Here is a 26,968-nt window from a genome sequence, read left to right on the forward strand (position 1 = left end):
AAAATTTGCTGTGTCTGATGGACAGGAAGAGTTCTAGTAATCATAAGCTGGGCAAAGTTATTGTCATTGAAAGCTGTGACTGTGGGATGTTTTGTGTAGAATCATGCTCCAGGCTGATTTTATGCATTACTTTAATAGTCTGTTTTGTGAACTGAATGTGCAGGTGTTTTCCCTTTTCCAAGTATCCACTCTCTTTTGGTTTGAATGGATGAAGATAAAACTAATGAGCACATTTGCTATGCAGTTACAGTAGTTGAGCCAGATTATACTGTGTTTTAGGGACTGGGATTCTGTTGGCATGCTCATTTTTCAAGCTAATAACTCAGTCAGTTGCTAAGGTATGTGTTCAGGTCTGCAGTTTCCACTAAATATTTGAGCCAATGTTATTAAGCAATTAATAAAAAAGAAATAATAGCATGTGAATATAAAGGAATCATAATAAATTGACTAATGTTTTACTATGTTTCTTACATTCTACACCACTCCAACATTTTAGTGGCTTTATCCTTTAGGTTGATAGTATCCAAGTTCTTTAGTATACCTGAGACCTTTGGATTGCTAGCTCCTTGCTGTAGGTACCGACAGCTCAAAGCAAAATCGGGGAAATCACATCTCCAGGGGTATGTTTTGGCACTTCCTCATTAAACAAGCTATCATTACTGACTTCCTTACCTCACTTAGTGCGGCCAAGTTGTGTAAATGCTGTCTTGATTAAAATTATGTCCTGTTTGGACAAGACCTTTGACTTTTAGAGTCATATACAAGTGTAATGATTACTGCATAGAGCTTTTTTCCATATCTAGGTAGACTGCTATAAAGAAATGAATTTGTTTACTTTCTCTAAGTTGTTAAAAAGTGAGCCTGCTTACTGATACAGTGCAAGCTTTTATTTAAATTGCAGCTGTGGTTCTGTGATTTTATGAGGATTGGAAAAGAGAAGACAATAATGAGAGCAGTGTGGGAGGATGAAAGCAGGTCAGAAAAGGGAGAGGGAGTTTCTAATTGAACCAGTGACTTGCAGTGAGAGGGCGTGACTAAGTGAAGCAGAGCTTTTGCTGTTGTATTTTTGTCAGTATTATTTGATACAGTGCCAAAAGTGTGTACAGTGCTGTAGAGTAGAAGACTTGTTTCAAACACATAACATGCTCCCTGTCTTGGGGGACTTAAATTCTTTAGGTATAGTCAGGGGCAGGACAGAATCATGCAGTACAAAGATGTGATAGTGCTCGGTTGGTGGCATTCACCCTGGAGCAGGTGGGTCTTTTTTTTGTTGTTGTTGAAGAGGGGGAATGTTTTGTGTATTGATAAAAAAAACCTTCTGTTTTTGTGATTTCAGGGGCTGCTGTGCCCCCTGCTTCCAGAGAGTCACGGTGCAGTTGGACCACCCATCATTGACTCTTTACAGAGGAGAAAGGGACTTCAGGAGTAGTAGAAATCTATTGTTCTTGTCTGTTGGACGTTCTTGATTGGTGTGGTTTTAATTAATTTTATCTCCTTTTGTGGGATGGATAAGAAAGAGGGTAACTTGTGTCAATAGTGTTTCAAAGCAAGTTGGCAGAGATTGGTTCCTTGTATGTGAATATGAAAACTGTATTTATTTTTAAAAATGGGTTAGCTTTGAATTCAACTCTTAACCTTCAGGACATAGTCTTTATAGCAATATTTATTACAGGAGACACCCTAATAAGAATCAGGGCCAAAGTGCTGCTGGCAGGCAAAAGTGAGAGTGAGCTGATGACTGCGTGTGACTCTGTTGGAGTGTGTGTGTTCATCCTGAAGGATGAACCAGCCTGGGATGGGTGAGCTGGAAGCTGTCTGTCAGTCTGTTGGCTTCATCAGCCTTGGGAGGATCACACTGATGGACATAGTTGTGTCTAGAGGGAGCAGCAGGGGGAGGGAAATAGGTGGCATTGCTTCAGCAGTTTCTGTACCTCAGCTGTGTGATATTTTAGAACAAGACAGTGGAGTATTTAGGGTGTGAGTAGTCTAAGGATTTAAAGACTCCTTACCCTATGATGCTACGCAGATAGTTAGGAATATGGGGTATGCTGGGGCACATCAGACTGTATGGCATTAAGCTACAGCAGCCTACAAAAATCAGTGGAGGGCAAAACCCCAAAAAGCTTGTGGGACATGGAGGGGGAGTTGCCTGAGAAGTGTTGTGAAGAATGAAGGTTGTGTAGAACTGTGGACTGTGGAGTATAGAGTGGGTAAGAATTACTTCCTTATCATCTGTCCTTTCTTTTGACAATATTAGCTAGTTTATTTTAGTTCTTTAGTTTGTTTCCAGTGTGGAGGTTGTTTAGTGCTGGATGTTACTGGTAATACAACTGTTTGTTTCACATAATCAGACTTGTGTATATTGAACCCATTTTGCTTTGGAGAAGATAAAATTTTCCTTCTGATGGCTTTTTTTAGCCACTGGTATGGTTCATTTATTTAATATCTTCATCCATGGAGAAGATCAGTGTGAAATCTTCAGTTTGAGCATAGGTGATTGTTTGTGTTTGCTTCCATGTTAACTGAATTCTTACATAAAATTATATGTGTTTTGCATTAATCTCTTAGAAATTGTGTCCTTGAGTTGTTTTGGCCTTTTAATCCTGTGTAAAACCTGTAGATCATCACTTTTTTGAGCTCTGCATTTTTAGCATTGATATATCTTATCAGTGTGCTATTTTCAGATTCATGTAAAAATAAAGGATTTCAGTGTGGAATAAGATGCACTTACAGAAATCAAATCCAGCAGTTATCTCTTAGAGGAAACATGTTAAAGTGCTGTGGATCCAACCACTGTGAGAAATGTGGTAGTCTTTATATGCCAGCTCATGCTGGATCATAAATGGCCCTTTTTTCCAGTACATAGGAATTCCTCTCTGGGTCTTTGAAACCACCAGATGGGAAAATGTTTTCTAGTTACACATGATCATTTCCCTCTTGAGTTGTGTTCTAAAATGTTTCTAACAGACTATGGCTGTGTAGGTGAGTGCACAGAAATATTTTCAGCATTTACATTTTGTCTTCACCAAAATCTGTGCACAGAAAAGTATACCTATATTGACAGAATATCCTGTGTTTTAAAATGTACACCTGCTTTTGCAGTTGATGTAACATGTTATCCTAAATGTAGAAATCTGCAAAACCAAAACAAATCTGATGTGGAGTGGCTGAGTCTTCCCATATAAGTTGTACTATGCTGTTCAGTGCAAAGGTAGTGTTTGTAGCAAATCCCAGATTAAGGGATCACAGTGTGCCCTGTGCATGGGCACTGTGGCATATGTTAGCTTTGATAATTTCATGCATTTTAAAAGTCCATAAATATGAACTTCCCTCAGTGCTTCTTCAGTTATTCACTGATTTGTCCGTGGTAAGCATATTGAAGCTGGAAATAGGCAGAGGATAGACAATTAAAAGAAAGAGAAAATAAAGTCCCAGCATGCTACTTAAATCCATCTTTCAGCTTTTCTCAGATGATGTCTGTGTTAGTGGCTGAAAAGGAATACTTTTATATTGATCCTCAAACTTTGAATGGAAACCTGAGTACTTCACTTTCCTGGATCTTAGATAACCTCAGTAGGCCAAGAAAACCCTTGAGATCCCATACTGGTGAGCTTGTAGTGTAGTGAGTTTGTAGTAACAGATTGCAAAGTAACTTGAAATTAACTCTTTGAAAAGTATTTTCATTTCTCATGGTAGAAAGTAATAGAGTCTGTTACCACGAGGGTCTGTATATCTGGTGCTAAGAGCTGAACAAACACTTGACAAACTTTCTAGCTTTCCAGATAGATAGCAGTTATTTTAAAGCTGAGGGAGAATGATAAAAAAAATACCTGTAAATTACTTCTCTTATTTTAATTTATTTCCTTAAAAGGCTTTTGTCTGACTTTCAAGTCATAAACTTGTTGTACAAGTTACATTGTAAGAGGTTTAGGAAAAGGTTGCTGACATTGACACTGTTTTTAGAACTGGAGTTAAGTGAAGCACAGGAATTTCTTTTGCTGCACTCCTGGCTGAAATGCACTTGAGAGTAGTTGAAATTGCAGCATTTTTTTCTTCCCCAATCCTCTCACACATAATGGTTTGTGGGATACCAGCTGTTTGATAGGTATTAGAAGTGTTGGGACTTAACTTGAGCCTCTCACCAGACTTCTTTGTCACTTCATATCATTGGAGAGCAGAGGGTGGATTTTCTTACTTTCTTTATTTTTGAATTCATAGTGTAGTCTGAGACATTGCCAAAGACTATATAAAAATCTGGAGTTCTTTTATTAGACTCCTCCTGTTTCAAGCATTGTTTCCCTTGGATCTCCTCTAAGGAAGTAAAACCTTTCCTTGATCACTCTATTCTGTATTTAATTTCTGTGTTTAATACTCTGGGTCTTTTACTGTCTTAAATTAGTGATTGCCATATCTTACTTATCACAATGTTGAGACATTTGTGCTCTGGGAGATGGAACTGAAACCACTGAACTGAAAAGTGTGAGGTAAGTTCCATCCACGCCAGTTTCTTTGTGACATTTGTTTGGGGATTTTTTCCAAAGTCCATACTGAGGTATTATAGTCATCTCTTGCAGCCTATTAAAGAGTTCTTCTAACATGTTCTACACCAAATACTGTGTCATGTACTGTGATATAATAGGACTAAGAAAGAAAAAATTGAGTTTAGTGGTCAGGAATGATGTTAGGCCTTTGCTACATCAGTCAACAGCACCAGCAAGTGAGTAGGTCCAGCTGGAAATGATCTTGCAGTCAGGTATTTGGGGGTGAAACTTTTCCAATGAACAAGCACTCTGTGCCTTTTTAAAATCTGGCATTTGTTTCCCATGCAGAAAATGTGGAATTTTATTTTCTCATTGTACTTGGTCTGGCTGGGACAGAGTTAATTTTCTTCCTCGCAGCTGTTACGGTGCCATGTTCTTGGTGATCAGAACAGTGTTGATAACACCCTGATATTTCAGCTCTTTCTGAACAGTGTTGGCACAGCATCAAGGCCTTCTCTCTTTTTCCCTCTGCCTGCTGTGTGATCCCCCACAGTGCCTGAGGGGGGTACAAGGTACGGGGAGGCATACAGCCAGGCAGGTGTCCCAGAGAAGCTGAAGAGATATTCCGTGCCATGTAATGGCATGCTCAGCAATAAATTGGAGGGCTGTGGGATTTAGAGAGGTTACCCAGCTTTGGCTTAGGAAGTGACTTGGTATCGATCATGGGTGGTGGTGAGTGGCCTGTTTCACTTTGTTTTTCTCTACTTCCACTTCTGCTTTCTATGTTAAACAATTATATGATGTCAATACCTAAGTTTTCTTGCTCTTTATTCATGTTTTTCTCTTCACCCATCTGATGGTGAGGGGGAAATACACACCTGGATCATTTAGTGACCTGTGAGCAACAAAGCACCTCATGATCTCTTTATACTTGCGTAAGGCAGAAAGGAGATAGAGATCTCAACACATGGATATTTGTTTTGAAAGGAACCTCTAAAGGTCATGGAGTCCAAATACCCTGCAACAAGCAGGGATGTCTTCAGTCAGATCAGGTTGCTCAGAAACCCTGTCCAGTGAATGTTTCCAAGGATGGGGCATCTGGCAGCTTTCTGGGCAGCTTTCTGGTTTTGGATACAATGCTTTTGGATTCTTCAGGGTAAGGAAAGTATTTACTTTTATTTTCAGTGTTGAAATTTTTAAGACACCAGGGAAACTTCTGTCACAAAAAAAAAATCGACACAGAAAACAGTAACTGTAGTGTATTTTTACTACACTTTGTATATTCTGTTAAATTCAAATGTTTTGCCTTGCCACAGATTTTTCTGGTGCCCCATTTCCCATAGTGGTCTCAGGTCCATCTTTTTCATTTAGCAAGTGTTAGTTTGCAGCTCTTGTCTTCCCATTCCTAGTCCACACTATTTCTGCTGCTCCCCCATGTTGGCCTCTCCAACACACTTGCTTTCTGCTCAGCTGTTGTTTCTGCTGTAGTTGAATTTGACAACTCCCTTTTGCATTTTGCTTCTCTGGAGACCATTTTCAGAAAGATCCATGCTATTCTGACTAGATGCCAAAAATTGTGTCAATCCATAGGCCAAGTGAAGATACAATACCTAATTGCTGAAGCTTGTCTGTATTTGTATGTTGTGGAAATATTTTTTTAAGGCTTCTGTGCTCAGCACATGAAGGTGAATGGTCTTTCTCAGGGACTGTTAAAATGATGTTCTTGGCTGAAGACCAGTACTGGAAAAATTTGCAGTTCATATTCCAGGCAGGAGGATGCTAGAGCTGTTCAGTGACCATAGATCTTCAGTCAGAGTTGAAGATAGGATAGCATGTGATTTTTGTAGAGATTTTTTTCATAATTCTTTTTCTTGTGAATGGCAGAACTGTTTTGGTAATTTTCATTTATTTTTCCCTCCAAAGTTCACTTGACACATAGCACCATTGAATTAAAAAAAAAAAAGAGCCAGATCATTTATGTCCAGAAAATAAGACTTTATAACAAAAGAATTTTGGCAAGTTTAGTAAAGGCATACAACTACTGATAGATGCTGAAAACAGTGAAAATTCATATTCCTGCAGCTGTAGAAAATTGCAGTGCATATTGTATCTGAGCTAGGAATTCCAAATAGAATTTCACTTTCTGTATTGCCTGAAGACATTTGAAACTTATTTTGTATATTGTGCTATGTGTTTACCTAACCTGAGAATTTTAAAAGTTTGAATAAAGCTATCCACTGTACTGACAAGATTAGTGTTACTTTACTTCTTAACTTGCAAACTTAGTTGAAGGGCAGTAAAATATAAAAGGAGAAAGACTATGTTTCCTTACATTTCTCTGAATGGGGAAAGGCATTTTAAATGGCAAACTGGGACTTTCTTAATGAAAAGAATCATTTGGGACATGATATTGAAGAGTTATGCCTACAGTGCAAAGTATGGAAGTGATAAAATTTATGCAAAGCCTCAGAAAACAAAATACAGGAAATAGTAGAATGCTAACGGGTGGTTGGAAAAAAAACAGGACTGGGAAAAGAATTATTAGGGCAAGTATAACTTGCTCCAGTAGCAAGTGGTTATGGTGTGACTAATGCTCTCACTCATGTTTCCAGCACAGTGTGTTGGGCTATACTAATAAATACAGCTTGACCTGATGTGAATGAAACAGCAACTTGACTGTATGTCTGTATGTCTAGAATCCAATACAGAACACCTGAAAGAGCACTTAGCCTTGATAGTAAAATTTAAAAACCCAGCAAATTAAAGGAACTTGGTGAGCATTCAAATATAATGATACATAGCCTGTAATTAGGACTTCAAATTACATATATTTTTCTTGTCTAATAACCTCTGCAAGAATATAATTATGATACATTTTTCATTTCCTCTCCTGTACCTTTTTGTTATTCATCAATCTGCATATTTTCAAGATGAAAAAAAGAGAAATAGAAATGCTGAATAGATAAAGAAATTCCAGAACAGTGAAATCCAGTGAAAATGTACACAAGAAAAGTGTTGCAGTCTCTGTCATGTCTGACAGGTAACCTTGGAATGACTGAACTGGCTCATTTTTCGGCATGCCAGTCAAATATGAAAGTTTGAAACATCAACAGTCATAGCTTGTGCAGTGGATGTCATTTAGTATAAAACCATAGATAGAATGTGTTTCATTTTCATCTGTCTTAACATCAGAGAACTTAAAAAGATTCTTTGTCTTCTGTGTAGAAATTGCTGATGGTTTCTGTCCTTCAGGTTGAATTGTCACTACACATCTCTACTTCAGTTTGCAAACATATGGAAAAAGTAAACCAGATGCACCATTACACAAAATACATGTGATACTTTTTAAAAAAAACAGTTGTGTCTTGTTTGTATATTTGAGTTTTGTAGTGTGACTGCAAATCTGACATCCTGAATGCATTTGCTGCTTTGGAATTATCTGTTCATAGGAGTATATATACTGATCCATGCCTGCTAGTCATCAGTAATGGATGAGTAAGGAGAGCATGTAAAAGACAGGGTAAATGTAGACTGGTTTGGGTTTTTTTAAACTTACACTATTTTCTTTGCTGCTGGTAGAACATACTTAAGCTTTTCCTGAGGACAAGGCTGTAAAAAACAGGTCATTACACTGAATAGAATTTAATTGAATTCTGTATCAGGCTTCTGTTTAGTCTTTTGAGCTTACTTCTGCTTTCAGCCTCCACAATATTCTCTAGCACTATGTTTTACAGCTTAGTTTTTTGTTTGTAGAGCAAGGAAAAAAAAGATTTTAATTAAATTTTTGGTGCTGGATATATTTCCCAATTCCTGTATTTGTGAGACAGCAGAGAATAAGTATATCCCTTCCACATTTTGCATATCTTTTATCAGTCTCCTAGACCTTTTATCAGATCTTTGCATCTGTTTGTCACTTTTCTCTCATACTCTCACTGAAGGCTGAAGTTTTAGCCAGTTGGATACAAAAACTATTGATTATTCAGACTGACTTTCATGCTAACTTTTATTACTCTGAGATAACTTTTTTCCACTGCTGCAAGTTTTCAGAGTTGTGAGGGTGTGGCAGAATAATGCCACGGCATGATGATGTTTCCCTTTCCTATTTCATTCTTAATCATTTATGAATTCTAACTTCTTCAACTGTTGCTGTTGAGCTAGGGAGGTGAATATTTATGGGATATTTGAAATGATTTTGTACTGATGCAGGAAAAGGCTGTTCTTTGACACTGTGGCTATGGTACATAGCCATCAGTCATCTGTCAAGACAACATTATTGAGGAAAAGTCACTGAATTTAATTTAGAAAGAGTTAACATGAGACTTAAAGTAAATATCAAGGTGCAATTTCCTCCAATTCTACCTCTCTATAGTGTATATTGAAAGAATAATAAAAGGTTTACCCAGTTTACATCATCTCTTTGAAAGGCTCATATTGCTAAGGGTAGCACTTATATGGGTTCCCAAGTGTTACAGTGACATAAATAACTTCATTTTGTGTGGAGGAGGCTGGGGAAAGCTGGTGTATGCGTTAGGGAGGTGCTGCACTGAGCATCAGATCAGTTTGCCCTGTGTATCTCCAGAGTGACTGATTCTGTTTTTGAAGAGTGGGGATTTTGGTACTTTTCTCCTGTGTTGTATGTTCAGGATTTGACTAAGGGAAAAGATGGAATTTATTTCTTTCAGGAATTGCAGCTGTGTTGTGTAGCTCTCTTGTTAATAAGACTCTTTTTAGTAATTAAGTGTATGTGCAAGTGGAATGTATGTGCTGCACTCCAGATCTGCAAGGGTGTATGATACCTTAGGGCAGTGTGAGGTTTTGTCTGTAAGGGGTTTTTGTGTTGATGCAGTTTCTGGTGTACTGAGGTCCTCATCTTGTTTTGGATCTATTGGCCACAGGACAAGTGGTAAGTGTGGTGTGCATAATGCCTTCTTTGCTCCAAGATAAGCACCTCTTCATTTTTTTGTGGTGAATTGAAATGTGCAGAGGGATTGAAACAAAGACAGTAGTTCTGCTCAAAAGCAGGGAGCTAATCTATAGGGATGTTGTTTGTAGAATATTGCTTTAAGGCAATCTGTTCTCTGCTCAGAGAGTCACAGACCCTCTGCCAAATGGGATGATCCTGAGTCTTCAGGGGAGAAGAGCAGCTACACAGACACAGGGGAGCTGGGATATACACCTGCTCACACTGTTATCCAGGGAAAATCAGAGGCACAGGGGGTGCTCAGGAGGTAGCTAGGCAGATCCTGAAAACATAGTTGTTAGAAGCAGAAAGGCTTTGGATGAAACTTTCCCTCTGCCAAACTGCAAAGCTGTTTGGGTTTTCTAGTTACCTTTTCTGCATTACAGATATGTCTATGCAGTGATGCATACCACAGAGAAAAATATAAATTAAGTTTGTGTCCAGTAGACCTCAAAATTTAAAATGAATAAAAACAAATCTCACAGCAAGAATTCTGGTTTCATTGTTTCATTTAAAATTAAAAGCAAGCCAGAGAAGTGAACTGTATACTAACAACAAAGTAAAACATGAAGGGAATTTGTGTTTGGTTGGAAAAATAAATTTTTATTTCATTGTTTAAGCTGGAAAGAAAATCTGGCTTCATGTCATTTATTCAGTTCCTCTGTGTAGACTGCCAGTATTTTAGAAGACATATTTCTCAAGTCTTGAAAAATAACTTTTAAATTGGCTGAATGTTGTCACTGCCCTATCAGGAGAGTGCTATTTAGCTCAGCTATATCAATGATAATAGTTACATATTTGTACATTTCTGGGGTTACGGAAATTAAATTGGAATGTATGAAATCATTCCACCATCAGTAAGAGTCCAGGACAGATCCATTGCACGAACAGGGGAATTTCTTGTCACATCACTTAATGATCAAATTCTTGTCCTAGGGAGCCTCCAACACTCTTGTAGGACAATAGTAGGAAAGGGTTCTTTTCCCTATCCAGGAAACATAAAGGGGAAAGCTATGCCCACCTATAGAATGAACTTGGCATGCCATAGAGATATTTATGAACACTGGCAGTAAAAGCAGAGACAAAAGTCTTTTATGTCTCTGTTTATTTTTAGGCAAAAAGGTGTTAAACTAAACCTGTCTTTTTGCTGGGTTGGTTTTGCATTGTGGGTTTCTTGGGGGTTTTTTCCCCCTGTCTTTGTTATCATTTTAGCTTGTGGTTGCACTTCCTCACCAGGATTAGCAGATGTACATTGCTGGGTGCAGCCTTCCTTTTTTCAGATCTTTTACCTGACCATTTAGTTCTAATCTGAGGGTGGTTTTGGTAATGAAAATGTATGTGCCATGTGTTAATTTGGTGTCTTATGTAAATAAAGACTTTCGTGGAAAGTTTTAGCCTAGTGTAAAGAGTGTTCTTCCTCTCAAGGATGGTGTTGAAGCACTGAAAGAAGTACAGCTGTCTCAAAACACTTTATGGTGAAAAAACCTTGAGTGTATTGCAGGCTATTTATGGATCAAGCTTGGCTGCATTCCATAGGAGAGATTTTTCCTGTAATTCTGTACTGGCATGTATGAAAATGTTGTCATCCTTTTTGTAAGAAGTTAAGAAGGAAAAACAGATTTTTGAGAATTTGTCCTGGTGGAAAGCATTCACTTATTTGTCAACACAGATATGTGTGTTAATTTCTGTATGTTTACAGTAACTGCTTGTTGATGGCACTGCTGGTCAATTCTATGGCAAAGATCTTCTGCTTCTTTACATTCTTGTGATGTCTGAACTTTCCAGAAGTGATTCTGAGAGCAAATATGACCTCAACAAAGAAAGTTACTCAGTGTTCAAATTTAAAAAAGCCTCTGCTGTTGTGGGAAAAGCTGCTGCAAGGAGGTGGTTAATACTTTAATAGTGATCTTATCTAGGAAATTACAAAGAAAAGACATAAAATTCTAATACAATTTCAAGAATTCTGAAATTGGGATAGTATCTTACTGTAAGATTATGTCTAAACTGTTTTGTTTTAAATTAGCAACTACTTCTTTTTTTCAGGAAATTTGGAGAGCGACCTCAACCGAAACGGCTCACAAGGTAAGCGTTCAAGAAACTCAGTATTTAAAAATTTTCTGAAGTTACCCCTTGCATTCTCAGAAAAATTAGGTTAAAAATGTGTGGGTTGCTGACACTAGAATTTTAAATATCAAAGCTTTTCAGTTGTATATGCAGTCAGCAGCCAGAAGTACAATTTTTAACACGCTGGCTTATTTTTAATGTGAAACTCAAAAGGCATTTTGAGAAATGGTGTTGACTTCATGTATCAGTTATTGTAGATTATATTGTAGGATATGGATCTGCTTGTTTTTAAATCCTCAGGAATGAGCTGATTTGTTTCTTGAGTCAAAGTGAGATCATGCAACACTTTTTGCTGCCAGAATTGAACACGGTGTTGTCAATGAGTGATCTGAACCAATTTTTGATGAACCCTGAGGAATCAGAGAGTGTCCAACAGAACTATCAAGTCAATCCATTCTGGAAGGAGTTTAGGGTGACTGGAGTACAGTGCTTGATTGCTCCTGGCCTGCCTGGGATGTATTTACACCACAAACTGTTAAGAAGTCACCTTCCTTTTTTGAACTGCTTTAATACAGTCTATGTAAATATTTATTATTCTGTGCCACCAACTGGGCCAATTATAATTAACTTCTGGCTTATAAAATCCACTATTTGCTTGAAAGCAAAAAAGGATGTGCCATTTGTTGTTATAATTTTGTGTGGTGATAGAGGAAGCCTCTTGTCACCCTGACAGCCTGTGTTTTGAATGAAATGATACCTTATGTTAGCACATGATGGGGGGGAATATTTACTTTTTGTGTTGTGAATATCTGTCTCACTGCATTTCTGGATACATTTTAGGTTAGCTTGTCATCATTAAACTTCATTTCAGTGCAAAATTGACCCATACTGACTTAACAAGCGTTTGAACAAACGTGGCAGTTTCTTGTTGGCCTGGGAGTCTTCAGGGATATTTGAAGATACTATGTTTTAATAATGAGCTGCTTTCCATCTTGGGTAGTAGCATCTATACTATAACCCTGAAGTTATTAATAGAATTTATCTTCCTTCATTAAAATAGTGAACAAAAACAGAATGTATCTTCTATGTTTCAAAAAGAGCAACAAAAAAAGAAATTACTATGCAATGAGAGCTTTTAAATAAGTTTTCTATTTACTATAGTCACTCTGAATTTCATGTGCAGGATTTTAGCTACTAGGTATGCTCATTGCTTTTTCCTGAATACGGGATGAGTATTTGAGAAGTGCCAGCCATCCTTCAAAACTGCAGTTTGAAAACCTTTCCTGTGATGATAGAGGTTGGAAACAAACAACCTAACTTTCCTCTGAAGAGTAAACTGCTGAAACAGAACAACTGTCACCCATATTTTTAAGATTGACTTGTTTATGCAATGCTGAAAATGTGTCTGTAAACCCTTAAAAGCATTTAGTTCAATTATTGGAAAAATGCTATGGGTTTTTTGTTTAAAGGTTGTCTGGTTTGACTAATAATCTCCAGCAGAACAACCCTACTCTGTTCATACAATGCCAGTTAGTTTTAGATGTAAACTGTACTAATACTACCTTCATGAAGAGTTTTAGCATTGAATAATGGAAAATGTCACATAAGATATCAGTGGGAGAGGTCAGAGGGGGAACATCACTTATTCTCACAGGAGCTTGGATTGTACAAATCCACTGTATGAACAGACAAATAGAAAACACAAATTTTCTTCCTCATACAATGCTAAATAAAGATTAGATAGCATTGAGCAGTTTTCTGTGTGAGTTGCTGGGTTTGATAGTCAAGTGTAATAATAGTCATGTCAAAGTTTTTAATACAACAGATGTTCTTAATTTAGTATGATAGTACTCTTAACAGAATATTTCAAATTGTTACATTAAAAGTTTTTAAACAACTTAAATGCAGCTAATATATATCATAATGAAGTGTATAATAATAATTTCACAGTGAATTATGTTTTGGAGTTTAAAATATACTCTTTAAAAATGTCTGTAAATTAGTAAGTCTGTGAGCTTTGAAACAGTTCATCCAGCTGTATTTCATGGATAAACATCAGTTTTACCAATGTCAAATGTAAATGATGAAGTTATTCCAAATTTAAAACAGCAGTTCAAGTCTATTCTCTGTTCTTATATCCTGGTATTTACACAGAAAATCGGCTCACTGATCACTAGACATTAATCATGTCCTATGCAGGCGTGACAAACACAAGAATTTGCAAAACATCATTAGCAAAGCTGAGTTGTCATTGTCCAACCCAGCCCTGGCTCAATCTACTTGCCTTTCTGGGGATTTCTTTTGGAAAAGGTCTGGTCAATAAAATACTGCTTTCTATCTTCCATGATTTTTTCACTAGAAATGTTTGGGTTTCCAGATCTGTCCTAAGGGAATTCTATAGTTGGCGCAGTTCACAGATAAAAAGACAAAAATCCAAACAACCAAACGAAAAAACCTTCTTGTGTAGGGTTTTGTCTTTTCATATAAATTCCTGATAAATCCATAATTTATTTCTCTGGTAGATGACTTTGAAGATGAGTGCATTGGTGGGCATTCAACCCACAAAAGCTCCTTCAGGAGCTGGTGTTCCTGCCAGCACTCCGGCACAGCTGATCCCTAGGGCGTTGAATTTGGCATGCTGCTTAATGAACAGTTAGATTATTATACAGAAGAGTGACTGGCTGTTATTGTTCTCTTGCTTCTCTCAAGGAATTGTTGTTGGTGTGTTTGAGGTAATTACAGCATTTATGTAACATCTGTAATTACAGTGATGATGAACAATAAAGCATTTTTAATTTTTTTTTACCTGATTGTATGCAGAAAGTAGATCTTTTCTCTAGAAAACTAAGTGAAACAATATGCTGAAGAATTTGAGTTTTTCTTAGTATCTTCAAAACCAAAAGAAAACTTGTATAGAAATATTGCACTGAGTTGGTTAAAAGCTTAGACAATTTGTCCTTATCATGAGATACTAAATAGGTCATGAAGAAAATATTTAACTAATAAAATGTGTTCTAATTTCTGGCATGTTGCTTAATGAAATAGGACTTTAAACATGGTGTAATTACTGGCATTGGTATGATTTTACATCAGAAGAATTTTTTTCCTGGAAATACAGTAATTGTAAATGATCACAGACCCCATATTGTCTGGGATAGTCACTTCTTTTTCCTGTGTAATTGTCTTAAACAGTGAGCAAACACATCTTGACCCTGGTAACGATGGCCTTTTTGGAATTGCAGGTCCTGAAGTTTTTTCCCCAAAGTTGTCTTCATTTTGTTGTAAACAAAGCCAAAAGAACTTTGAAAGCTTATATTGTGTTTTGATTTTTAGGGAAGCAATGCGAAATTACCTGAAGGAGCGAGGTGACCAAACAGTGCTAATACTCCATGCGAAAGTTGCGCAGAAATCATATGGAAATGAAAAAAGGTAACATTTTATGCTGTGCTGAGTCTGTCTGCAGCTGGCAGCCAAGGAAACTACGCTGAGTATTTGGGTGCACAGTGCTTTGCAGAATTGCTCAGTTTGCACTGTAGTCTGCAGAAACATAAAATGCTTCCTCCTAAATCATTTAATTGTGTAACTGGTACTGCAAACCTATAGCATTCAATGGAGTGATGCCAGTTTCTACCAAGAGGTTCCCTATCTATGGGCTAAACTTTTCTTCCATTACTTAAAGTTGTTATCATTTTAAACCTTCCATTGTAATGTTGGAGTAAATGAGGTGATCAGCAGTGAATACTTGTAGAGGAGTTTTTTTCTGAATAATTTCACATTAATATGAAATGGAAACTGGTAGCCTTAGTAAGATAAGTTTCTGAATCACATCTGCACTAAGTTTAACAAGAATGATAGGCCAATCATGACTGTATTTATGATAAACATTTCCTTGCAAAAATCAATACAGTACATGTTACAATTATAGGTACTTTTCTAAGGGACAGAATCTGCAGGAATACGTGAGAGTGAATGCCTTTTAGGCAAAGGTGCTTTTCCTGCAGTCTTCTCTTGCTGTCTTCACTGTGTGATGATTTTCTTGCATGACTAGCAGAAGCAAATAGGATGCTCCTTTATATGTGGGTTTATTGACCTAACAGTTGCATTTATTCATGCAGGTTATCTCTGATTCATCTGTTTAAGAATGGAAGCATGTCAAATGAGTGTAGAAAACTTGAGAGCTTTATAAAAGGAGATCAGGAATGAAAATAGTTGGTTGATGATTATCATATAATATGGTGCTGAAATGATTGCTCTTGTGCTATGGGTATGAAATGAAGGTGTGGAATCAGTCACCAAATCAATCAGGTTGGAAGGGACCATGTGGGGACATGTGCTCCAACCTAGAGCACGTGACACAGGATTGTATCCAGATGGTTCTTGAGCGTGTCCAGTGAGGGAGACTCCAGAACCTCTCTGAGCAACCTGTTCATGTGCAGTCACCTGCACAGTAAAAAAGTTCATCCTTGTGTTCAAGTGGAACTTCAGTGCTTCAGTTTCTGCCTGTTCCCTCTTGTCCTATACATACTAAGGTTTCATTTTTTCAGTTTAAATATTTTAGTTGTTCTTAAGCTGTAACATGCCATGTAGACTGTCTCTAATACTGTTCTGTGAGTTCCCAGACTGTCAGCATCAGTAATGATGTCCTCTTGTTATCAGCATAAAGGAAACTGCCAGTTATTAAATCCTTGGATCCATGTGTGCCCTAAGGTACACAGTAAAACTGAATGATGAAGTATTATATTCCTGTTTCTTCTTTTGTTTTTCTCTTGAGTTTTTAAATTGTTTCTGCTTTATTTATTGCAAACTGTGGCCTTTGTTTCTTCATATTTCTGGAGTAAGCAAAATTAGTAAAGTTTTAAAGCTGCTTTATGCAACTCAACAGCCAAGTTTTTATCATTTTTACATTCACCATTTCTGAAGTGAGTTGGTTTGCATACATCTTAGAAAGAAACTTATTTTATACCCATTTTTGTAGACAAATTTCCTGTTTTCCGTGGGATTTCATTGTGGCATTGATATCATCTGGTTAATTTTTGGACCTTAAAGAATAACTTACTTTGCATTACTTTTGTAATGAGGAATTCAAGTTACAAAAGGAATTATTTCTTTAATTTGCTATCTCTTTCAAGTAAATATAGAACTTAAACCTGGACAAATTTCCACCTCTTGTTCCTGTCTTTATTTAAGTCTTACTTGCTGCGAAGTCATGGAAAATGCTTGCCATTAGCAAACTTAGGACATCATAATTAAAAGGTTAGCACAACAACTACTTTTCAGTGTTTTGATGAGGGTTACTAGGTGGTGAAATACTCTGTTAAGTGCTTACTGTAGATGGTGCAGATGTCATGTAGCTTGGCCTGTTTTAAATATGCTTTTAAATATGCATCACAATAACACTATTCCAGGTGCATGGATGCAGACTTCCTAGGTTCATTTGAGAGGTTTTGGTACTTCTAAGGAACAGGAATGAAGGGAGTTGACTTTTTTGAGTCGACCCTTCCTATGAGCCTTGCACTTCACAAAGTCAATGGTTTTTAGCTTAGCAAAGAAGCCAGGAGGTAAGAAGCTCAGGTTGGGCTTTAGTTGAATTTAAGACTTTGTGCCTGATATTTGCGGTTGCATGATTGTCACCTTTCAGAGGCATTCAGCTGATAGAGACTCAGGTGCTGTTTAGTCTTGATGAGTTGTGGGTATTTGGTTTGCACTTCTTGTAATGTTTTCCATATTTACCATTGACTGAGTGTTGTCTCTTCAAAGTCTGAGCAGTGAGCAGTGTGAACATTCAGCAGTTTAAAGGACTGAAGTGTTTTGGATTCCAAGGCATAGTTTATCTAAAGACTGCAAGCCAGATAGGGATTTTGATTGTGCTGTTTGCAGTTAAACATGATCATTGCTGATTAGCATGAGAATGCTGTAGCTGCATCTTGTTTTACAGCTGTTAGTGAAGGAGCTCCTGTAATTTCTAATCAAGTACTTCCTTTCTCTGAACTGAGTGTGCCTGTCCTCTGGATAAAATTTTGTTATTGAGAGCCTAGCTTTTTGCAGGGCTTACCCCATGGCTCCACTGCTTTGTCCTTAGCACTGTAGTACCTAAGGGTTTTTCATTTGTTTGTTGTCACATTGAGTTCTTTAGTGGATGTTGTTAGTTCTTTAACCTCCTATGAAGAAAGATTGCTGAGCAGTTTCATACTCAGAACAAGGTGGGTAATTGACAAACACTTAGAATTCACCAACAGATACAAAGGAGAAACTTCCCTTCCAAAGTCACTCTTGGTATAAAATAACTAGCTAGTAGAAGCATCTGAATTCTCCTGAAGACACAGACTTCTATAAGATGAACACAGAGATGATTTGGATGATTTGAAACAGCAAATCTTTGTGACAGAAGCCTGTGGCTTCAGGAGAGCATTGAGTCCATCAGAATTAGGTGGAAATTACACGAGCGGCTCTTATTTCCCTTTAAGCCCTTGCTTCCTAGCAAGGTCAGTTGGAGTGGCTGCTCTGCTTGAAGTACCACATTTTCTCTGTATTGATTGGCTTGAATTGACTGAAGGAATACTGTTCTCTCCTTTGATGTTTACCTGATGTAATACAGTGTTTTCAAAGTTCAAACCTGGTTCACATTTCTGTATTGGACAGAATATTCATAGCTAATTTCTTCTGTATGTGAGTTCGTGGAACGGTAAATACGAAGTTAAAAAGACCCAAGACTGTAGCTGTCTCTGCCTGAAAGCTGAGAAAGAGGTAGATATATAAGAAGGAAAACCCACTCAAATTGTGAGTGTCCAGACTCTTTCTACATGTTTGTAGTTTCAACCAAACTTAAAATTTTATCAGCTTTAAAAGTTTCTTAGTTCAGTAAGTTTTCAAAGATGTTTCTCTGCGTTCTAATTTTAAGAGTGCTTTTTGTTGTGGTTTGTTTTCATCAGTGGGTTACACCTTGTTTCTTACAGGTCTTTATGGCCATCTAGTGGCTGTAGTTATTCAAAGGACTTGGTTTAGAATAAAGCTGAAATGAGAAAGGGTATGAAAAAAAGTAGAGATTTTCTTCTCTTGTGTTCTAACCAGTAAGATAAATACAAAAGAGTACATAAAGAAAAAGGGTAAATATGTCTTGTTCTTTATGGTGTAGTATTTGGAATAGAAGGGATTCGTTGGATTTTTGTTTTGGTTTTATTTTACCAGAGCATTGCTCTGTTAATAAAGGTTGACACTAATTTTTAATCCATGCATAACTACTTCATCAAGAATAGCTTACAGATTATGACCACAATACTTTTGAAAGAAGTTCATAGATCTTTCAGCTGTATACCTATTAGTATAACACCTGCTTTGCTGTGTTGTAAATAGAACAAATGCAAGGGAAAAATTTTGACTACAGATTTATAGTCAAGAAAGAAAGTTTGAGGAGTTTTTTGCCTGCAGACAGGTAAATTTTTATTCATTTTCATAACCACTAAGGCTTTCTAAACAGCAGTAAGACTTAAAATTTGGTGTTTTGCATCTCTGACAGAAAATACACATTATTTGTGTCCATTAACCAAAAATACTACAAGTACTTGGATTTATTTATATGTATTCTTAATATGTGTATTTAATTTTATGGTACTATTAATAGCACTTTGGTTAATCTATTAAGAATTCTGTAACTTAAAAAACCAATTTATATCTGTTAAATACATGTGATCATGCTGGAAAAAATAATGCCGAATAGCTGAGATATATAGGAGTTTTACACTAGATTTTCATACTAAAACTAGGATTAAATGGTGTTTAATAGAAATAAGAATCATTTAGGATGAAAAAGACCTTTCAGATTATCAAGTCCAACCAGTTACCTGGCACTGACCTCTCTTGCCCAGGACTCCCACAGACACTTCAGAAACTGAATAATTGTGTCCTCTGGTCATTTTCCATGACTTGGAGCCCACAGTTCAGTTTACTCCCCTGCCCTGACATCTGCCCACCAGCACAACTGGCTGCTGCCCCAGCGTGGAGCCTGCTCCCCCTGCCTGGAATTCAGATGTCCCAAGCCCAATTTAAAAAAACAGAAGAAGAAAAAAAAAAAAGAAAGAAAAGGCCAGAAAACCCTCACCTGTAAGGTAGGAGTCATGGTTGGGTTGCAGAAGTTGCAGAAGTGCAGAGTTTTAACACTACTCTCCATACTGAAGTAAATAAAATAATGAGAAACTTTTTCATGTTCCCCTCCCTTACATGCCTCCTTTGCTACCTCACAACTGGTTATATTCATTCCACTTTATCTTTGACCATAGTGTAATTATGGTAAAAACACAAAGCTTGTTTGCTAACTACAACCAAACCTTTTCATGATTTGGGCTTTAACAATTTGCAGAAACTTCAAGACCAATGCATTGTATTATAATGCTGAATTTAATTTTGAACATATTGCTATAAATAGCATCTAGACTGATAAGAGACAGTGCTGCTGAAAACTAGGCCTTATTTTTTACACATACTAATGAAGATATAAAATTATCAATTCCATTTAAAAACTGGGGAGAGGTTTATGGGATTTATGTGTGGACAGAATAAACTCCCTTCTTGCTTATGACAAAACTCTCAACATTTAGGTATTGTTGTCAGCAGTTGTCCATTAAATTAGTTTGTGAAACTGTTCTGTGTGTATTAATTGCTCCATCATGTTAAGCACCTGCAAAAGACTATTGAGGCCTTTTTTCCTTTCTTTCAGAATTTCTTTGTAAGGTATTTTATAGAGATGCAGACTGTTACCTGGAATATATTGAACTGGAAAGATTCTCAGTGACAGTACATCTACTGCTGATTTTCCTTGCCTTTTTTTTTTTCCTAATTTGCCTTTTAGAAAACCTTCAAGACAAATGAAGGGTGTGCCTGTATAAACTCAAGTGCAAAGTGTGAATGTGGAAGCATTGGGTACACATCAGTTTGTTTATCTGGAAAACTGTGTGTGATTCCATAATGTTCTTTGTTTTCAGGTTTTTTTGTCCTCCTCCATGTGTGTATCTCATGGGCAGTGGATGGAAGAAAAAAAAAGAGCAAATGGAGCGGGATGGTTGCACTGAGCAGGAGTCACAACCTTGCGCCTTTATTGGGATAGGAAACAGTGACCAAGAAATGCAGCAGCTGAACTTGGAAGGAAAGGTAGAAAAACTATAATAAACCACTAAGATAACTGACTGCAAAGGATATTATAGCTGCACGATGTATATGTCAAAGAATGCCCTTTCTTATTTTTGGATCATTTTCTTTCTAGGTATTGCATAGTGGTTTGAAAAAAAATCCCTCAAGATATTTAGGACAATTGAATAGTTGGTTTTGGCTCCTAGGGTCATAGCAAGGTACTAACATTTAATTTGTAGGTTGTTGATGCAGACTCAGTAAACTGTTAGGTTATTTGGTTGGCATCAATGGCTAACTAAAATACGGTTTGTGGCCCAAATTCTCTGTCCTGCTCCTTGGCTTGCATGAGTGGATGGATAATCTTATCAAGGAAATATCTAAACATCTGCTACTAGAAGTAGTCTTCAAGTCCCTTTGCCTAAAAATGCAATTGAAGTAGCATCTTAAAAATCTAGTAGGTTATTTTTACAGGGGTATAAATTGCTTAAAAGTTTTTTTAAGGTGTTTGTGATGACTTAAGCAGTTGGAACAGAGGTAGCAGCAAAAGTGTTCATTTTACCTGGTTGTTTTATTAAGCAGTATTTTATAGCTACCTGGTATTTCCAGCACAGTCTACCAGAAATGCTTCATATATTCAAAATAGGAAAAGAATAAAGAATAATTGAAGTTCTTGATGAGATTTTTTAACTAGCATAAACACTTAGCCAAAGATAACTTCCTTGTGTTTCAAAACCCAATCATTTCCCATTCTTTCAAGAAAAGTTCAGCTCAACACATCTTCTGCACAGGTGGGCCCTTGTGGATGCCCAGTGCAGGGTCTGCACAGCCCTAATCAAATGTAATTTTTAGTAGTGCTCTTGACCCTTCACAGGTGGCTTTGACACAGTTATGGTCTCCAGTCGTCTCTTCTAGTCCTGGTAAGGGTCTTTGGAATGATGATAGAATAATGAGGTTGGGTGCAGCACTTCACAAAGCTAAACAGTCATAAAAGAAATGCATAGGGAAGAAGTGGAAAAAACAGATCCTCATCCGTTTTAGAAACTATTGCATCAATTTTCCTATTTTATTCATAGTTAAATATGCCTAGTTTCTTGAACTGGGTTGGCTTCAAAGAATAAACCACAGTATATTTTCATCTACAGAATTATTGCACTGCCAAAACATTATACATATCAGACTCAGACAAGAGAAAGCACTTCATGTTATCAGTAAAAATGTTCTATGGCAATAGTGATGACATCGGTGTGTTCCTCAGTAAACGAATCAAAGTCATCTCCAAACCCTCTAAAAAGAAACAGTCACTGAAAAATGCAGACTGTAAGTATTTCTCTGTTTTTTCTTTACTTAGTAATTAATTTTGTTTCATACTACTTTTTTGTTATGTTTTTTAAGGTCTGACTACAAGAGAAATACATTGAAGTTTTCAACTCCAGTTTTTTTGCTGTATTTTAGAACTGTACACTTCAGTGTATCTTAAAATATTCCAATATAGATAGGTTACCCTGTTTAGTTCTATGCAGTCATGGTTAATTAATTAGTAAATATAATAGGCCCACCCAAACCCCCATGTGTTCAAAGGAATGAATTCATGTAGACAAGTGTATAAAGGATGTTCTACCTCAACTTTCTAAGTTTTGGATCTCTTTAATTGCCATGATCTGGTGCTTAGAATGTTTTGATCAGTATCAAAGGGATTGCTTTCAGATTGTGATAAATGAGTAGCAGCATGTTATCCAGACTGCACTTTGTCACATCACAGCCACCTTCTTGCTGTCTCATACCATTTTCATGTTGTTCTTATTTTTGTTTTGCATGGTTCCTTTTAAGTAGTCATTTAAGAAATCTGTATGGTGATATTTCACCCAGATTTATTTGCTTACCATGTTTTTCAACTAACGGTATCTCTGGTGCTAATGTAGAATTGGGAACGTTTTTGCTTTTCCTCCACCTTTTTTTGCCTGCGTACCACTGGAGCACCTCAAGAGATACCCTATTTTTTGTTTGTTTTTCTCTCTCTCTTCACTAGTGCTTTAAAAGGCTCTTCCATCTGTGTTGGGCTGGAACCCATTCACCTATGGAATGTGGATCTCGGGGCCGCTAGCTTGGCACATGACTAAAGGCAATCTGTTGCTGTGCAGTTCACGCCCGGGGGCTCAGAGTATGCACTGTTGAATTTGTGTTCAGACAGATAGTTTTGATGGACAGTGAATATGAACCAAGCATTCTTCAATAGTAAATACGAACCAAGTGGAGCAACATGCCCGTTCTGATGGCAAAATTTTAGTTGCTGGTTTTTTTTGTTTAGGGGAGCAAACTTTACATTTCTGTCTTTTGAATGATAAATAAGTTGAAATCTGAGAACCTTACAAGTTGCATGGTTATAATTTGACATAGTTACATCTGTCTTCCTTTCAATTGCTTGTGATTTGTAAGAATACTGTGTCTTTATATTTCAAATATTCTTCAAATGATTGCTGAAAGTTGTCTTAAGTACTTCACAAGGGCAAGCTAAAGCTTCTGCTTAAATCAGCTGCTGGAGAACTATGAACAGAAGGAGTGTTCAGCTGGCAAGCTCTAGCCCATTTGGCTAAGTGGCAGAATTCTGTGAGCTAGCATGCCTTTGGAGAACAGCCACTATATATGTTATTGCACTCATAATTTTATGTCTATTTTTGGTCTGTCACAAATATAAATATTTTCTAAATTCGCCAATATTTTATAATTATGTCTTGACTTCAAGTATTCTTCAGTTTATTTTATGTTATTTGTGACTTTTTGATACTTTTCTTTTTAATAATGAAGTAATTTTATAATCTCAAGTCTGTATGTGTTCCTTGCAGTATGTATTGCATCAGGGACAAAAGTGGCACTATTTAATAGACTTCGATCCCAAACAGTTAGCACCAGATATTTGCACGTAGAAGGTGGTAATTTCCATGCCAGTTCACAACAGTGGGGAGCATTTTACATTCACCTGTGTAAGTAAAAGCAAATCTGTATATTTTTCTTCACTTTCTTTCCTTCATCCTCACAAAAAAGCATCCTGCATTTTTTCCTCCATATTAATTGCCCATGTGCACACTTGTTTTGTTACTGAGTGTATCTTTGATGTAACAATGTGATGTTAAATGTTTCTCGTATCAAGAAAAACGGTGATTAAAACAAGTAATTCTGAAAATTCCTGTTTCATGCAGTGGATGATGATGAATCAGAAGGAGAAGAATTCACAGTGAGAGATGGCTACATTCATTATGGGCAGACTGTCAAACTTGTATGCTCAGTTACTGGCATGGCACTCCCGAGACTGGTACAGTTTCATTTCTCCAATGCTGTAATTCATTTATAGATGGCAGTTTAGTGCAATTCCATAGTTGGGTTTGCAGTGTTCACAGGTTTTGGTCTTGTGTGTTGCCTTTGGGTAATACATGTTTTTTATGGCAAATGACATTTATTTTAATTAAAGCATATTTTTGTGTCTGCAGATTATTTCTCTAAACAAAGAACAACTTGTAAAATAAGATAGGGATTTTTTCAGAATTTAAGCCTGCCAAAACAGGTTAATATGTCTGTTTTAAAAACAGTATTGTAGATTTCTCTGTTCCAAAATGCTTCAAATATTGATCTTGAATAGATGAATAAAATATTTTCAACCAGTAGGACTCTTCCATGTGTTGAATTCCAGCATAGCTTTAAAAATCCTTGACTGATTTGAATATAAAAGCACTTCTGTGTACTCCTGAGGATATATTATACCAGTAACAGCTTGCAAAAACCATTTTTTCATATTTATTAATACTGTCTGTTTTAAATCTGAAACATGGGAATGGCCTTTGGAATAACCAGTTAAGGTTTGTGAACAAAATAAAATATTACTTCTGGATACACAATACTGGGTTTTGTAAACAAAGTTAAGTAGAATTATAGGTTTTTTCCCTGTTTTATGCACTTAATGCCAGCCTAAGTGGAATTTTATGTGATTAATAATCAATAGTGCTTCATATGGGATCTTCTGTGAAATTGTGGTTTGTGAGCTCATTGTGAGTTTTGTACTAAGCTCTGCCAAATCCAATTTAGGTAGAAGTAATCTTTAGAAAGCACCAATGCAAAAACAGACTTCCTGCTGTCAGGCTGTTGTTCCCCTTTCCAGACTAATTTTGTTGGGAATGTAATGTGAATTTCTCTCCCAATACCAAACTTAGCTAAACAAAAAAGATAATAGCCTGCTCACTGTAAATGGTACAAAATGAAAATTTTGTTTGACAATAAAAGCAGTTACACTGGTTACACTACAGATATGGTTTAAGCACAGGAAATTCACTAAGAGGATGTCACCTTTTTGTGGGCTTCATGTTAATACTTTTTTATTGATGAAATGAGATGCCATCCTTTATTATTCCAGAAACCTTATTTGTAAGTAGAAACAGATTAAAACAAATTAGGCTAAAAGTTCCTGTTTTGTTTGCCATGGGGAACATTTGTCATACTGCTTCCAGGACTGATGGAAGGTGATGCAATTAAAAGGTAACTTGCAGGTATTTTATAAGCAAATGCAAAGAATTTAGAAGAAAAAAATTACCTTTAAATTTATTTTGCTAATAATACTCTCTGTTATAATTAGATATTGCAGAGGACAATTGGGTTTCTGATTGTCAGCTTAGAAATATTCAAGCACTTTGGCTGTTGCATCTGGGAGTGTTGCATAAAGCATTAAACTTCTTTCTAGGAGTTGAGTTAAAATTACGAGCTACAGATTTTCACTAAGGTAATAGCTCTTGATTTTAGAAATAATTTGGCAAAAGAGGTCTGAATTGAGTCAGCAGATATTTTTTCACTGCACTGCCAAATGTAAGGAACAGTTGTTCTTTGCAGTTGTCTTTAAGTAATATTTAATGACCAACTACTGCTAAGATATGTTATGATTGTTGTTTCCAAAACTGTATTTAAGGACATCTCAACACCTTTAGTAAATTCTTGTTTTAATTCTTCTCCTTCAGCAACCAGTTTGCCACAGAGTGTTGTCAGTCCTATCAATGGTGAAAGATCCTGTAGAAACATATTAATTACTAAAAATAGTCATTAATAATAAATGAAGATGACAATATAATTAAAAATTGCTCTTTTACACCAGCAAATGAAACAAAAGTAGATTTTGCTGAAGCTTCAATTTTTTCCCCACTCCTTCAGCAAAAATAGATAAAATATATATGCCTGCAGCACATTGAAGTAGTACTGAGTATCACTTCCATGTTGTGTTCTTGTTTCAAAAGCATTAAGAATTGTGAATCTAGTGTTGATACCAAAATGAGAGGCATGGGAATCTTATAAAAATTACTGTTCACTTCCTTTACTGACTGTATATATGTAATAAAGTGTAGAAATTGTTCTAAGTATATATGTACAATTTTCATTCACAGATAATTCGAAAAGTAGATAAACAAACGGCATTATTGGATGCAGATGATCCAGTATCACAGCTCCATAAATGTGCATTTTACCTTAAAGACACTGAGAGAATGTATTTGTGCCTTTCACAGGAGAGAATAATCCAATTTCAAGTAAGTTGTTCAAAACTATTTCAATAGATATATGTAGTTGCAAAGTTTTCTCAAGTATCCCCAAAATATGTATGAACGCCATTTTTGCAGTAGGTTTTGAATGCAAGGCTAATATTTTGTTTTGAAAAGGGAAGATGGAAAGCAACAAATTGTTATCTGTGCTTTTCCAAATCTGTTTTTCTTTCCTCATAATCTTCTTCCTCTTCTTCCTCATAATCTTTCCTCATAAAATGTCTGTCTGGAAAATGAATTCTGGTTTCTCCAGTGGAGAGATAGGAAACACAGTAGAAACTTGTGCATGTGGTCATGATACTGTGGCTTACATGTGCCAGTGGAGCTGCCCCACTTATTTGTGTGTCCCTTTCTAGGTTACAGCAAATAGCAAATGATACTAGTTGATAATAGTCTTGTTTCATGATGAACTCAGCAGAGCTGCCATGTGTTGCTCTTGGCTAAGAGAGTAAACATGGACAGCTGTGGCAGTTGCCCACAGTAACTTGAAAAGCCACAGAAATTTGATTTGTCTGTAAAGAATAGAACTATCTCTGAAATATTTTTTTCTCCAGCAGGTGGAGAAAAGCTTAGAGTTTTAGTCTCTTGTAGGTTAGTATGCTTGTAGCACTTTCACATGGTAATTCCTACTAGACCAAGGACCCTGAGATTGGCTCAGCTGGTCAGAGCATGGTGCTGAAAACAACAAGGTGGTGGGTTCAGTCCCTGAACATGCTTAGTCTTTACTTGAGTTGGATTTATGACCCTTGTGGGTCACTTCTTACTCAGAATATTCT

At 36.6% G+C, this 26,968-nt stretch overlaps 1 protein-coding gene across 4 annotated transcripts in view; it reads left to right on the forward strand.

Annotated features, from left to right (window-relative positions):
* RBPJ (recombination signal binding protein for immunoglobulin kappa J region) overlaps window positions 1–26,968 on the forward strand; it is a 59,713-nt gene that overhangs the window by 22,674 nt on the left and 10,071 nt on the right. For 2 of the 4 annotated variants that reach the window (XM_063157750.1, XM_063157748.1), the window contains exons 2-8: window positions 11,485–11,523; window positions 14,839–14,934; window positions 20,481–20,646; window positions 21,768–21,942; window positions 23,466–23,603; window positions 23,820–23,932; window positions 26,040–26,180. In XM_063157750.1, coding sequence (XP_063013820.1) covers window positions 11,485–11,523; window positions 14,839–14,934; window positions 20,481–20,646; window positions 21,768–21,942; window positions 23,466–23,603; window positions 23,820–23,932; window positions 26,040–26,180 — 868 coding nt within the window. Of the gene's footprint in view, window positions 1–1,057; window positions 1,255–10,989; window positions 11,010–11,484; window positions 11,524–14,838; window positions 14,935–20,480; window positions 20,647–21,767; window positions 21,943–23,465; window positions 23,604–23,819; window positions 23,933–26,039; window positions 26,181–26,968 lie in introns of those variants that run through there. The other 2 variants (XM_063157749.1, XM_063157751.1) reach the window with 2 other exon arrangements.

Source organism: Melospiza melodia, chromosome 5, assembly GCF_035770615.1.
Source record: "Melospiza melodia melodia isolate bMelMel2 chromosome 5, bMelMel2.pri, whole genome shotgun sequence".
Classification (NCBI taxonomy): Eukaryota; Metazoa; Chordata; class Aves; order Passeriformes; family Passerellidae; genus Melospiza; species Melospiza melodia.